This window comes from Oratosquilla oratoria, chromosome 1, assembly GCF_046742065.1.
Source record: "Oratosquilla oratoria isolate Oo_2021 chromosome 1, ASM4674206v1, whole genome shotgun sequence".
Lineage (NCBI taxonomy): Eukaryota > Metazoa > Arthropoda > Malacostraca > Stomatopoda > Squillidae > Oratosquilla > Oratosquilla oratoria.
The window spans coordinates 117,658,258-117,672,418 of NC_134777.1; the positions used below are offsets into that span (position 1 = coordinate 117,658,258).

The window sequence follows — 14,161 nt, forward strand, 5'->3', positions numbered from 1 at the left end:
ATCCTTCATGTATATTTATCTTGCTCAATTTTTGGTCTGTTTCATTTCCGCGATTGGTCAGGCAAAGCAGACGATTCCTCCCAGCGTTTTTTGTTGTGATCAGTGTGTCTATTTTTATACATAGATATACTAAAGGCCTTTTTCCTCCATATAAGGGAGGTAGCCTAATTTTATAGCGTAGATTTATAAGTTCGCTGTACGATCGAATGCTGTAAGATTGAGACTTGTTACAGCAGATTCTGGTCTCTACGGACACCAGGCAACTTTCTTCAGCTCCTGGGCGACCCCAAGTCTGAACGACGAACGGACAGACGGAGAGAACGTGGTTGGGCGAACGTGGGTGGGAAAACGAACGTGGGTGAACGTGAGCGGATGAACGTATGTCACCGTATCTCTGCAGCGGGGGCCCTTTGGCACCGGGCCGGTGCCAGGAGGAGGAGGAGGAGGAGGAGGAAGAGGAGGAGGGCGAAGTGCCGGGCATTGCCACGATGCCTCCTGGAAGGTTCTCTCTCCACCACGCCCTTGACGTCACACAATTGATGGAGAGTGATTCATGATGCTGCAGAGGGTGGGGAAGGGAGGGGGTGGGAGGGAGATAGAGAAGGGGATGGGAGGGAGATAGAGAAGGAGGGAGGGAAATAGAGATAGAGGGAGGGATGGGAGATAGAGATGGAGGTAGTTGGAGGACAGTAGGAAGACTGGAACAAGGCTAGTGTTTGGAAGGGTGAAAAAACGCCCAGGAGGCTTACGAGACGTTCATTTAGTGCTCTGTTGATCTCCCCGGTCTAGAGACACGATGCGCCCATACTAAATCTGGTATAATGGTTTTTGGAGATTTTGATTCACCCAAGGGAGAAGGACACGGGGCGAAACGGGACTTTTTCCCGGCCGAGACCTTAGGTCACGGATTTAAAGTAGGTCAGTAGGTTGAGAGAGAGAGAGAGAGGTCTTGTTATAAATTGTATTAACATGTTTTGGAATAGAGGCTACGAGGGTGTTTGTTTGTATTCAGCAGTTGTTGGGGTGGATTGGGGATTGGGATAGGATAGGGATGGGATGGGATAAGGATAAGAAGCGGTCAGACAATGCGAATCAGGTCAGGTCTATGGGAGAAGAAGACTTCTTGAGGGCGACATGTTGGTAGTCGGTGGTGAGTGAGGAAAGAGGGAAGGAGAGGATGAGGATGTGGGGGTGGGGTGGGGGAAGAGGGAGATTGGGGGATGGGAAGAGGGAGATTGAGGGGGAGGGTTTGAATTGAGTCCAGATTGGACTGGATTCTGTTTCGTAAAAGGATTTCGTCACGATTGAGAGAGTGGAATCTGGTTCAAGGTGGTGGTGGAAGGGGGTGAGGAGGGGGTGGTGGGGGTGAGGAGGGGAGGGGACTGGGAGTAGGGAGTGGAGTTAGGGAGTGAGGAGGAGGCGAGGGCTGGTCCAGGGCCAGATAAGGAATTGGGCTTAGGTCAGGGAAGACAAGACAAGACAAAGAAGATTTGATCATGGACATTGCAATGAATTAATAGATAGAAGAGATTTAGAGGCAACGTGGTTTCCTGGTATCTTTGTCGTGGCTATTACAGTGGCTTGTATTTTATTTATTTATTTATTTATATATTTATTTATTTATCTACTTGTGTACAATTTATTTAGTCCGTTGGATTCGACATAGACCTTTTCATTCGTTTCAGTATAAAAATGAAATTAATATAATGGTTTGCTGTATTAGATTTTACTTGTTAATTTATTTGTATGTAGTTAATTTATTAACGGTTTTGTTTAACTTTCATGTATTTACTTGTTTATTAATAGTTATGGATATATTTATACATTATTTCAGTTTAATGTGTTGTGCATTTATATACCGTATCTTCTTCACTTGTTGATTTTTATCTAATATATTCATGAATTCATCATTTATAAGTAATTATGTGTATATTCACGTTTTTATCACATTTTTTATTCTAATTTAATTTATTCTAATTTGTTGTGCATGGAAGCTTACGTGCAGGGCAGATTTAAAAGCAAAGATTTCGAGGCGAATAGAATTCAAATCTGAAAACCGTTAATTAACCGTCAACTGTCGAAGTAGCTGAAGTAGAACGCAAGTGATTTAAATCGCAATAGTAATACTGCTGATACATGAAAATATTGTTACCACTGTATATATTTGTTATTACTGTTAAACGTAATTTCGTGGTCCTCCGTTCCGCTTCCCACTTTATGTCGACACGCGGAAGTCTATGGTAAACTTCCGTTCAGTTTGGTCGAAAAATATCCTGGAAGCTTCGTAAAGAAACTTCTCGAAAGACTTCCGTGGGAATCCTCAATAGACATGAGTTTGAAGTTGATTTCTTTTGACCCAACGCCAGTTGTATAGTTGTTTATCATCATCAAATTTGATTGTGTAGTTTTGGTTGTGGGGGACGGACGCGCGTTCACACACACACACACACACACACACACACACACACACACACACACACACACACACACACACACACACACACACAGAGTAAAATTATATTAGCTGGTGTTAACTTCCCGCCCATGTGATCTTATGTAACATTATGAGAAGTCATACCAAAGGCCCAAAGTGGATGTTATGTGCAGGCATCACAGATAAGACGGGGCTCCACGCGTATAACATCCTTCACCTTATGTAAGCCATATTTGGTGACTTCTCAATTGTGGGTGATCTACTTCGTATAAGCGGTTGGAGGGAATTGTCAAATAAATAATTAATAAATAAATGCGGGCAATCCACGGTTCAGAACGAGTTGGGTTTATGGTTTATTGCCGAAACTAGGGGAAAAAAGTCGAATAATTTTCCCCCAAAGTTCCAGCGAAAGTCTAGGGGGGAAGAGGCCAATAATCGGGATTTTTACGTCAACTTTGTGGAAACGAGAGGCGAAACGAATGGACAACTCGAAACAGTGTTGTCAAAGAGGGTGATTTTTGATAGGGACTTATCAGGGCAAAAGAATTTACTTTTTCATTTCTTCTTCATTTCCTCTTCCTTCTACCTCAGTTCTTCTTCTTCTTCTTCTTCTTCTTCTTCTTCTTCTTCTTCTTCTTCTTCTTCTTCTTCTTCTTCTTCTTCTTCTTCTTCTTCTTCTTCTTCTTCTTCTTCTTCTTCTTCTTCTTCTTCTTCTTCTTCTTCTTCTTCTTCTTCTTCTTCTTCTTCTTCTTCTTCTTCTTCTTCTTCTTCTTCTTCTTCTTCTTCTTCTTCTTCTTCTTCTTCTTCTTCTTCCTTTTTAATATATAACACCTTGATGCAGTCTGTCCCCATTGGCACGTTGCCGAAGAAAACGGGCCGTGGGAAAACTCCTTCCGCACTCCCCCTCCTCCTCTCTCTCCGAGGAACCCAAGTGTAATGAACTGTTATGCTGCAGCAATGCTAATCAAAGTTCTGCAGCAGTTAGTGCTGCAACGGGGGCGTTCGGGAACCCTCCCCTTCCTGTGTGTGTGTGTGTGTGTGTGTGTGTGTGTGTGTGTGTGTTTCAGGGTCAAGTAGGTGGAAAAGTAAGTCTATCACATTCCCTCCCCCTCCCCTCCCTTCCCCTCCCCATCCCCTCCCCCTCCCCTCCCCCTCCCCTCCCTTCCCCTCCCCATCCCCTCCCCCTCCCCTCCCCCTCCCCTCCCTTCCCTTCCCCTCCCTTCCCTTTCATTCCTCCCCCTGCTCCCCTCCCTTCATTGGGCGTTCCTTGTGGTTCTCTTCCCTTCCCCTCCCCGTCCCTCGCTCCACCCCCTAGGGGCGTGTCATGGCTCTCAGCCCATCGCCCCGCCCACTTGGGTGCCAATCTATGTCGTTTTTTTTCTTTTTGTCCCTCTCCTCCTCCTCCTTTTGTTCCTCTTCCACCTTCTCTAGTAGCTCCCTTCCCTCCCCCTCTTCTTTCCCCTTTCCTTCGCCTTTTTCGTCTTCTTCCATTTCCTTGTATATTTCGCCCTTGTTATTCGTCGTCTCCTCGTTTTCCCTCCTTCCTCCTTTCCATTTCCCTTCCCCCGTCCTCCTGTCCCAAAGTTGCGCTCCCCATTCTTTCCCTCCACTCCAACTCCCTCGTTCCTGTTCCCACTCCAACTCCTCCATTCCTTCTCCAATCCCATCTCCTCCACTCTTCCAATCCCCGCCCCCTTGCTCCCTCCCCACCCCTTTGCTCCTCCCCTCTGTCTCTGCCCCTCCCCCAGTCCCGCCCCCTTTCCCTGTAAATGTACAAAATGTACCTCCTGACCCTCCGTAGGCTGTCCACTACTTCATTCTTCTTCACAGCACAACCACTAACACCACCAACACAACCACCACCGTCACCTAACACCAACAGCACCACCACCACCGCCAATAAAAACTAGCACAACCACCACCAACATCGAACTCGAGCACCGTGCCAAATCATACTACTTATTCCCTTTGCCGTTAAGCACACACTCACACACACGTACACGCCCTAGCCAGGTGTAAACAATGTGCCTTATCGACCTGGGCGATGCGGACAGACACGCCGTGCCTGAGCAACGGCTGTGTCTAACCCCATACCGTGACCTCGGATAACCTCCCCCGTCAAGGAGGTCATGTCATTCGCTCCCCCGCGGAGGAGAGGGCGCCTCCTCCTCCTCCGAAGGGCGTTTGCGCATTCTCACCCGCCCCAGGGTGACACCCCGGCGACATCCTACACCCTCAATGCAACACCAGACACGTGAGTCACCCTTTAAATCCCCCTCCCGATGACGTCATCCACACACCCTGATCCGATTGGCTTGTGTGGTCATGACGTCACGCTGATGGGCGTGGCAAGAGGCGGCGCGATACGCTCGTTCCGGGGCCCCGCTTGGAGTGTGGGAACTTGGTCTGGAGTGTATGTACGTGTGTACGTTTGTGCGTCGGTTCGGGAGTCGGCTGTCAGTGTGTGGATGTGTGCGTGTGTGTACGTTTGACCCTGCTGGACGGTCTGCTCCGAGTTCATACGAGGAAGGCTCTCAGTCAGGAGGACGCGTCCGCCCCCTTCTCAGTGACACTCGCCCCCTTTCCCCCCATTTGCCCCTCGGGTCCTGATCCTTCGGTGTGTATACAGAGAGACTCCGGGCACAGAACCACGCCATGATGAACGGGAACGGCCCCCACGTGAAGAAGATCCCCATCCACCTTCAGGTAGGTCCTCCTTGTCTTCAGGTAGGTCCTCGGGGTCATCACCCCGAGGAAGTGCCACGCGGCTCCTGAAGTGCCACGAGGCTCCTGGAGTGCCACCTCGACCTGGGCCGAGTCCTTTGGCATCGGACAAAGGGTGCCCACAGATACTATGGGTATTAGTTGTGTGTTAGTATTAGGAGAGAGTCTGCGTGGGGCATTGAACTATCTACTTGATCACCGGAGCTGACAAGAAGGGTGGTTTGTACGTGTTATATGGGACGTTTATGGCGTTGGCTGGTTGCTTATGCTGCGTGGAGTTACGCATGGTGTTGAGTGAGCCTATAGGGTTTTAGGTATGGTGTCCTGGTGTGGTAAAGGTAGACAGCGAGGCGACCGTGAAGGCATGTAGGCGTGTAACCATGGTTTCGTTTACTAAAGACATGGGAAATTATCTTCGATTTTCCAGTAGTATTGACGAAGGAAGCGAGTGCCGGTACTCTATACAGTAGGGGACACAATTACGGGTATGAAGATGACACTTAAGGATAGCGTCGTGGCGTCCTGAGGCTGCATTGGCGTCGGGGGTCCGCGTCGCGATGGAGACGTTGACGGGGAGGAGGAGTAAGTACGAAGTGCCCGGACTCCCTCCGCGGCCCGGTTCCCTCTCGTCCGGGGGAGGACCGAAGCCTAGCCACTTGTTGAAAGTGGTTCTCTGTCTTCGTCGCCTCTGGAGCCGTGCTCAGCCCCAACAGAGGCTGTCGCGGAGGCTAAGGGCCGGGGGGAAGGGGGGGGGGCTACCCACCTGGCCTTGCTCGTCGAAGATATAGGAGGCTAAGAGGTCGTTATGATTTAGGGTTTGTATAAGTTCGGGATGCTCGCTGGCCTAGAGGGGTCAGGAGCGTCGCTTCTGGTGTCTTGATGCCGAGAGTGAAGGTGGTTCGAATCCTGCCGAGGGCTAGATTAAAATCCCTGCTGTTTCGTAAAGTCCTGCGTAAGGAGGCACCGATCTAGGTACCTCTGAGAGGGGGAGTTAGTGATGTTAAATAGAATGAAATCGAAACGTGTATATGAGGGAGAGACGCGCACACACACACACACAGACGCAGAGAGAGAGAGAGAGAGAGAGAGAGAGAGAGAGAGAGAGAGAGAGAGAGAGAGAGAAATTAGTCGTTTCAGGATTAATGGCCGAAGCCAAAGGCGGAAGAGAACTGTTGGGTGGTGGTTGGGGGGGGGGGAGGCGGATGGGAGTCGGGATGTGGACGGAGGAGGTGGAGTAGGGAGTCGCTGTGGGGAAGTTGCTGCTACGGATGCCTTGAAGTGATCTGGAGAGCAGGGTAAGATTAGTGATATATATATATATATATATATATATATATATATATATATATATATATATACATATACTGTATATATATATATATATGTAATGCATGTATAATGTAAGAGGTACACTTTCCCTGAAAAAAAGCTTCAAGAACCTTTGGGAGCTTGTTACGGGCTGGGGGGGGATAAATTAAAAGAGGAGAAATATAGACAGCTGCTAAAGGGGAAGTGGATGAAGGGGGTTTGAAGGAATGGGGGGAAAGAGGAGATAGAGGAGAAGCAGAAGGAAGAGGAGGGAGAGGAAAGAAGAGTAGAGTGGAAGAGGGATGGAGGATGAAAGAGAGGGGGAGAGAGGAGGACCTTCGGTGGAGGAGGGGAAAGAGGAGTAAGAAAGATGGAGGAAAAAGAAAAAGAGGAGGAGTAATGGAGGGGAAAGAGGAGAAAGAGGAATGGAGGCAGTGGGGAGGGAGAAAGAGGAGGAGGAAGAAGAGGGGGAGAGATACTCCTTGGAGGAGGAAGAATGATTGAGGAGAGGTAGGGAAGGAGATAGAAAAGAGGAGGAGGAAGAGGAGGAATGGTGGAAATAGAGGTTGAGCGTAGGAGAAAGTGTTGGGGAGGAGATGAAGATGCAGTGAAAGGGGGGAGAGATGGGGGATTCTTTGGGGGGCGTATGGAGGAGGAAGAGAGTGGGGAGGATACGGGCGTGCGGGCGTGACTAGGGTCGCCGTGGGGTGGGGTTGGGGGGGGGATGACCCTTCATACGGGAGCAGGGAGGAGGAGGAGGAGGATGTGGTGGAGATGGTGATGGCGGCGATCCTGGAGTCATGTCATTGGGTACATGGGCGTGTTGGAGGAAGAGTGGGAGAGATGGAGAGGGAGGGAGGGGGGAAAGTGGGAGGCTGCGTTATTGTTGGGGGGATGGGTTGGTGCTTGGGGGGGGGGAGCTTGGTGCAGTATTGATGCCAGCTTCTACTGGAGCCGGACTCGAAGACTGACTTCGCTATGGATGTGTTCACTGCAGTGATGTAGGATCATAGAACTGTAGAATTGTAGCCGACGGTGCAATAGTGTCGTGGTTGATGGATCGAGATGCTGACATGGTGCATCGTTTGTGGTGAGGAATTTTAGTTTTAGGTTAAAGGTAAGAGGTAAAGAGAGACGTTTAGGGAAAGAGAATTTTTGAAGGGAAAGAAGAGATGAGGATCTCGTATTGTAAATAAGGAAAGGTGGAGGTGGGGTAGGCATTCTTGTAACCAGTTCATAGTCGTGACATCTTACTTATTTTGTTTAATTGAAGGTTGGTGTGGTCTTGGAGGGGAATGTGACCTTGTACGGTCGAGACCCCCATTCTTCTTCCCCAGTTAACTTGAATATAATGCATAGAAGGTTGTCATTGGGTCCAACTCGGAGAAAGTAGAGGACATTTTGTTTCTCCCACGGTTGGGTCGGTGGGTCTCTCTCTCTCTCTCTCTCTCTCTCTCTCTCTCTCTCTCTCTCTCTCTCTCTCTCTCTCTCTCTCTCTCTCTCTCTCTCTCTCTCTCTCTCTCTCTCTCTCTCTCTCTCTCTCTCTCTCTCTCTCTCTCTCTCTCTCTCTCTCTCTCTCTCTCTCTCTCTCTCTCTCTCTCTCTCTCTCTCTCTCTCTCTTAGTCATTAATGGGTGACTTTGCTTTAGTTTCTCTTGAGGTGGGTGACTGGTCTCTCTTTGTTCCATGTAAGGGATGCTGATGCTCTCTCATCTCTTCTCATATCTCCCATCTAATCTCTTCCATCTCCTTCATCATCTTTCCTCTTCTGCTTCTTCTTCTTCTTCTTCTTCTTCTACTTCTACTTCTTCAGCTTCTTCTGCTGCTTCTGGTTGTTCTTCATCCTCTTGATTGAAACAACTCTTAGTTTTGGTGCTCTTGGAAGCCGTGTCGATGTCCTCTTGTGGTTTCGTGGCTTTGAAATTCCCGCAACGCTTACCGTGGTGAGCGGGCGAGGGCGCGAGCGTCTGGAGGTGACTAGCCGAAGGTAGTAGGCGGTTCGAACCCGCTGGAGTCAACACGTGACGTCAGAGTGGGGATACGATCTTGTATCTCATGACTCTGACAAAAGCTGTCATGCCTAACCACCTCGTAGGGCGGATTGAAACTAGGGTCGTCAGGACCGATGTGAAGGGGCTTGGGGAAGAGGCGTAATAAGGTCATCCTCCGCTGCGTCTTGTGTCGAGGTGGAGCTGGTTCCTCCCGAGTTGCACTGAAGGATCGAGAGCCTCGGAAGGAGAGCTGGAGGGATAACGTTGCCTCGCTGTGTGGGATGACCGGTCCCTCCCCTCCCTCTCCCTCCCTCCCCCTCCCTCCCTCCCCTCCCCCTCCCTCTCCCTCCCTCCCCCTCCCTCTCTTCCCTCCCTCCCCTCCCTCCCTCCCTCTCTTCCCTCCCTCTTCCTCTCCTTCCCTCTCCTTCCCTCTCCTTCTCTCCCTCTCCTTCCCTCCCTCTCCCTCTCCTTCCCTCTCCTTTCCTCCCCCTCTCTCCCCTTTTTCGCTCCCCCTTCCTCCCTCCCTCCCTTCCCTCCCTCCCCATCCCTCCCCCTCCCCCTCCCCATCCCTCCCCCTTTCCCTCCCCATCCCTCCCCCTCACCCTCCCTCCCCATCCCTCCCGTCACCTTTCCCCCCTCTCCCACTTACACACAATAAGCAGAGGCAGGACAAGAGGAGGCGTGTTTCATCAGTGGTGCCCGTGTCGTTAATTGGGATCTTTGTTTACCGTTCCCGCCTGCCCGCCTCCTTTCGTCGCCCGATCTTAGGCCGTGGTCTTCGCCCGCTCCTTGCTCTCCATTCTTCCTACCCCCTCCTTCCTCCCTCTTCCTATTCCTCCTTCCTCCTCCTTACATTTCATTTCTTCCTTCCTTCTCCTTTCGTCTTCGTCCTCAACCTACATCTGTCCACCTTCCTCTTCGTCCACCTTCCTTCTTCTTCCTCCATTCTCCTCCTCCTTCCTCCTTCCTCTCTTCCTTCCATCCTTTTTCTGCCTCCCTCCTTTCTCTTCCTCCTTCCTCCTTCCTCTTCCTCCTTTCTCTTCCTCCTTTCTCTTCCTCCTTCCTCCTTTCGTTTCCTCCTTTCTCTTCCTTTTTTCTCCATCTCCTTTCTCTTCTTCCTTCTTTCACCTTCTTCCTCTTCCCTCCTTCCTCTTTTTCCTTCCTCGGTGCTAGGTCCTGTACTCGTTTTGATACACATTAATGACCAGGATGAAAAAATAAACTGTAAATGATCCAAATTTGCAGATGATAAAGTTGCAAATAAGATGATATCCATAACACAACAACAAGGCTTGCAAAGTGATTTGAACACTCATGCGAATGGGCGGAAAATTCCCAGATGTTTTTCAATATAGATAAATATAAAGTACTTCATATTGAATAATTAAAAAGTAATGACCAGGCTAACAACACGATGAGTGGTGTGTAACTGGCAAGTGGTATTGTGATCTCAAATAATCTCAAACCAACCAGACAATGCCTCGGAGATCGTTAGAACTGCAAACAACTTAATTGGGTTTATAGGCAGAACTTTTGAATTTAGAACCGAAGAAATTATTCTTAATCTTTGCAATGCCTTAGTCACACCTAACCTAGAATATTGCGTACAGTGCTGGTCTCCATTTTACAAGAAGGATATAGAGAAGTTAGAGTGCAGCGTAGAGTAACAAAGTTTATCCCTAGGTTGCGGAACAAGCCGTACGAAGAGTACTTAATGAACTAAATTTGTTTAGTCTCTCGAAACTGAACTTGAAAGGAGATCTAATTGAAATCTTAAATTATCAAAGGAATTGAAAAAAAAATTATGTTGAAAAAAAATAAATTGACACCTCCAATACAACTCTGAGTAATGGATGCAAAATTGTAAGAAAACTATTTCAAACAAACGTGGCAAAATACTCTTTCTTCTGTCGCGTTGTTAATATATGAAATGGTCTATCATCCAACGTCATCAGTTGTTCCACTGTAGAGGTTTTCGAAAAAAAACTCTCGACATTTACTTAGCTACAAATCCCTGACTAGAATTATTTATTTCTAAATAAAATTTAAAAATTACTGAAACAGCCATGTAAAGGGCAATAGGTCTCCTGCTGTTCCTTTATCCTCCATGTAACTATTTTTCCTTCCTTCCTAATCCTGCTCATTCCTCCTCCTTATTCCTCCTCATTCCTCCTTTTCCCCCTCCTCATTCTCCTCTTCCTTTTCCTCCTCCAGCTTCCTCCTCCCTCCTCCTTCCTCCTTCCTTCTCTTTCTTCCTTCTTCCCTCTTCCTTCGCCTTCTTCCTCCTCCTCCTCTTTCTCCTCCTTTCTACTAACTCCCTCTTCTTTACTCCTTCTCCCTCCTTTCTCCTCATTTTTCTCCTTCATCCTCCTCCTTCATTCCTCTTCCTCCCCCCTCCTCCCCCTCTTCCTCCTCCCATCTCCCCCTCTTCCTCCTTTCTTCCACCTACCCCCTCCCCCTCCCCTCCTTTCACCTTATTTCTTCCTCCTTTCTTCTCCTTTTCCTCCTCCCTCATTAATCCTCCTATTCCTCCTCTTCCTTCTCCTCTTCCTCCTCTTCTTCCTTACTCTTCCTATTCCTCCTTCCTCTTCCACCTTCCTCCTCCACCTTCCTCCTGCCCCTCCTTCTTTCTTCATTGGAAACGGACTGGAGTGTAAGATGTTCTTGTCACGGCGAGAGAGAGGATTGGGGGGGGCCCGGGGAAGGGGGGGTGGGGGAAGTTGGAGAGTTTTTGTTGTTGGAGTTGGGGGAGATTTCGGTGATGGTGGGGGGGGGGGTCAGGCAGTTCCTCGTAGGGGGCCTTCCGGCTGACTGGGTCCTCCCTTTCCCCCCTGTCCCCCCTTCCCCTCCCCTCCCCCCTCCTTTTCGTCGTGACTGGAATGCACAGGAAGTGCTGACGTCACGTCGCGCTGAAAACGGGCGGCGACGAAGACGACGGTGATCACGAAGACGATTGAGGATTGTGTTGTCGAGTGTGTGTGTGTGTGTGTGTGTGTGTGTGTGTGTGTGTGTGTGTGTGTGTGTGTGTGTGTGTGTGTGTGTGTGTGTGTGTGTGTGTGTGTGTGTGTGTGTGTGTGTGTGTGTGTGTGTGTGTGTACACAGTTACAGCATTATCAATATATTGGACTACATGAGGTCTCAACTCTCATACGGGAGGATAATTTCTGTCTGTCACGAGTTCGGCACATGGTACTGGGACCCAAAACACACACACACACACACACACACACACACACACACACACACACACACACACACACACACACACACACACACACACACACACACACACACACACACACGCACACACGCACACAAGCACACACGCACACACACACACACACACACACGCACACAGACACACACACACACTCAAACAGACACACACACACAGACACACACACACACAGACACACACACATACACACATGCACACAGACACACACACACAGACACACACACACAGACACACGAACACACAGACACACACACATACACACACACACACACACACATACACACACACACACACATACACACACACACACACACACACACACACACACAGACACACACACACACACACACACACACACACACACACACACACACACACACACACACACAGACACACACACAGACACACAGACACACACACAGACACACACACACACACACAGAGACACACACACACACACACACACACACACACACACACACACACACACACACACACACACACACACACACACACACACACACACACACACACACACACACGATATGTCGTGTGGGGGTTGGGGGGGTTGCTTCTGGCGCCATGCCATTGCGAATCCTCCGCCTTGGCGACAGTGTCTTCCGTCGCCGCTGTCGGGAATTCACAGTCGCCAAAGCCAACGCGTTCTTCGCCGTCAACTTCGTCAGGAGCTTGGGTCCTCCACCAACGATAGTACTCTGCAGGGTTTGGTTGCCATGGACGTGGTTATCCAGATTAGATAGGAGCGAGGACCACCACCACCTTATTGATTTGTGTAGTTATTTGTCCTTTTTTTTCATTCTTAGTATCACTCAAGGCCACTTGTGTAATGCTATGATATAGTTTACCTTCAATGCCACGCCCACCTTTGGCGCCACGCCCACATTCGTCACCTCGTCCACGTTCAACACCACGCCCACCTTCACCACCATCACGCTCACCTTCACCACCACCTCGCCCACCTTCACCACCACCACGCTCACCTTCATCACCACCACGCCCACCCTCACCCTCATCACCACCACGCCCACCTTCACCACCACAATCAACCACAACGCCCAAATAGGTGACACGTACCGTTCCCCATCAGCAGCAGCAGGGGGCTCTCTCTCCGTCACGTCCTGTGTGTCCACATCACTCTTTGTGAGTCACGTTGACCAAAGCTCTCCTGGTGCGTTGGCGTCGTCCTGCCCTCCAGCTGCACAGGGGGGACCCCCCCCCCTCCTGCAGCTGAAGGAGTGCTGAGGGCGATGGCACTGGTGACGCAGTCTTCGGCGAAGGACCTCCGAGGTCTCGAGGTGCGACTGGCGCGCCTCCGACTCGGACTCTTGTCTCGAACTCGGGCCTTCCTCGGGACTCGAGACTCTAAACTCAGCTTCGATCTCGGTCTCGATCTCGGTCCTTGTTCTCTTACTCGTCGTCGGCTTCGGGTCGTGACTTGACAACACAAAGAACCGAGGAGAATTGAGCCACCTGGACGCCATAGAACGTCCTAGGGGGATTGTTGTTGTTTGTATGGACTGTAGTTTACCAGCGCTTCTGTCCTTGTGGGTAATCTCGCGCCACTGTGCTGCTTTACCTTGCATTTCGTTTGTTGGTCATAGGGTGTTAGAGCAGTCATTCTCTTGCCTTCGAAATAATAATAAAAATAATAGTGATATTAGTAATAAAATGATATAGTAATGATGTTGAAATTATCCTAATGTGATAATAACAATAATGTTAGATTAAATTTATAGAGGTTGAATATCCTCTCAGGTGAATAAAATCGCCTGGCGGCAAATAGAATAAACTAAAGCGACAACAAGACAAAGTCAGAGATCGGCCAGCACAAGGCTATTACTCCCTAAGGGCGGGCGTGGTTAGGGGGGGGGGTCGTCTCTCTCCACAATTTAGCTCGTTAAGGTGGACCAAGATCTGTTTCTTGTGGGAGGGAGGGGGAGGACGGAGGTGAGGGGGAGGAGGTGGGGGAGAGGGAGGAGGTGGGGTAGTGGGAGGAGGTGGGGGAGAGGTGAGGAGGCAATTACTTGGAGAAATGGGGGTAATGGGAATCACCATTACCGTAGTAGTTGTGGTCAGTGATTATGTTTTGTCTCAGTTTGTGTGTGTGTGTGTGTGTGTGTTTTGTTGTGGCTAGTATAATTTGGAATGAAGAAAATAGTCTTTGTTTACGTGTGTAATCAGTTTATTGAATGATTTAACTTTCTTCTTTTTGAATACGAATGTACGGAAGCCAAATGAAGAAATTCAGCTGGGCAGAAGAATCAAGGCTCGAAGAGGGTGGAGGAAAAAATCGAAGACAGAGAGAGAGAGGGAGAGGGAGAGGGAGGGAGGGAGGGAGGGGGAGGGGCAGCCGGAAGAACCGAAATGCAAGTCATGCTAAAGACGCTGTCTTCACCCCCTCCGGGAGGGAGGAGGGAGGGAGGGAGGGAGGTTAAAGAATAGTACG

At 49.4% G+C, this 14,161-nt stretch overlaps 1 protein-coding gene across 11 annotated transcripts in view; it reads left to right on the forward strand.

Annotated features, from left to right (window-relative positions):
- The window catches only part of CRMP (Collapsin Response Mediator Protein), a 237,055-nt gene that overhangs the window by 148,659 nt on the left and 74,235 nt on the right, over positions 1 to 14,161 (forward strand). The window contains exon 1 of one of the 11 annotated variants that reach the window (XM_076185108.1): positions 4,885 to 5,140. The exons of the other annotated variants lie outside the window; for them this stretch is intronic. Coding sequence (XP_076041223.1) covers positions 5,090 to 5,140 — 51 coding nt within the window. The 5' untranslated portion in view covers positions 4,885 to 5,089. Of the gene's footprint in view, positions 1 to 4,884; positions 5,141 to 14,161 lie in introns of those variants that run through there. 11 annotated transcript variants of the gene reach the window in all.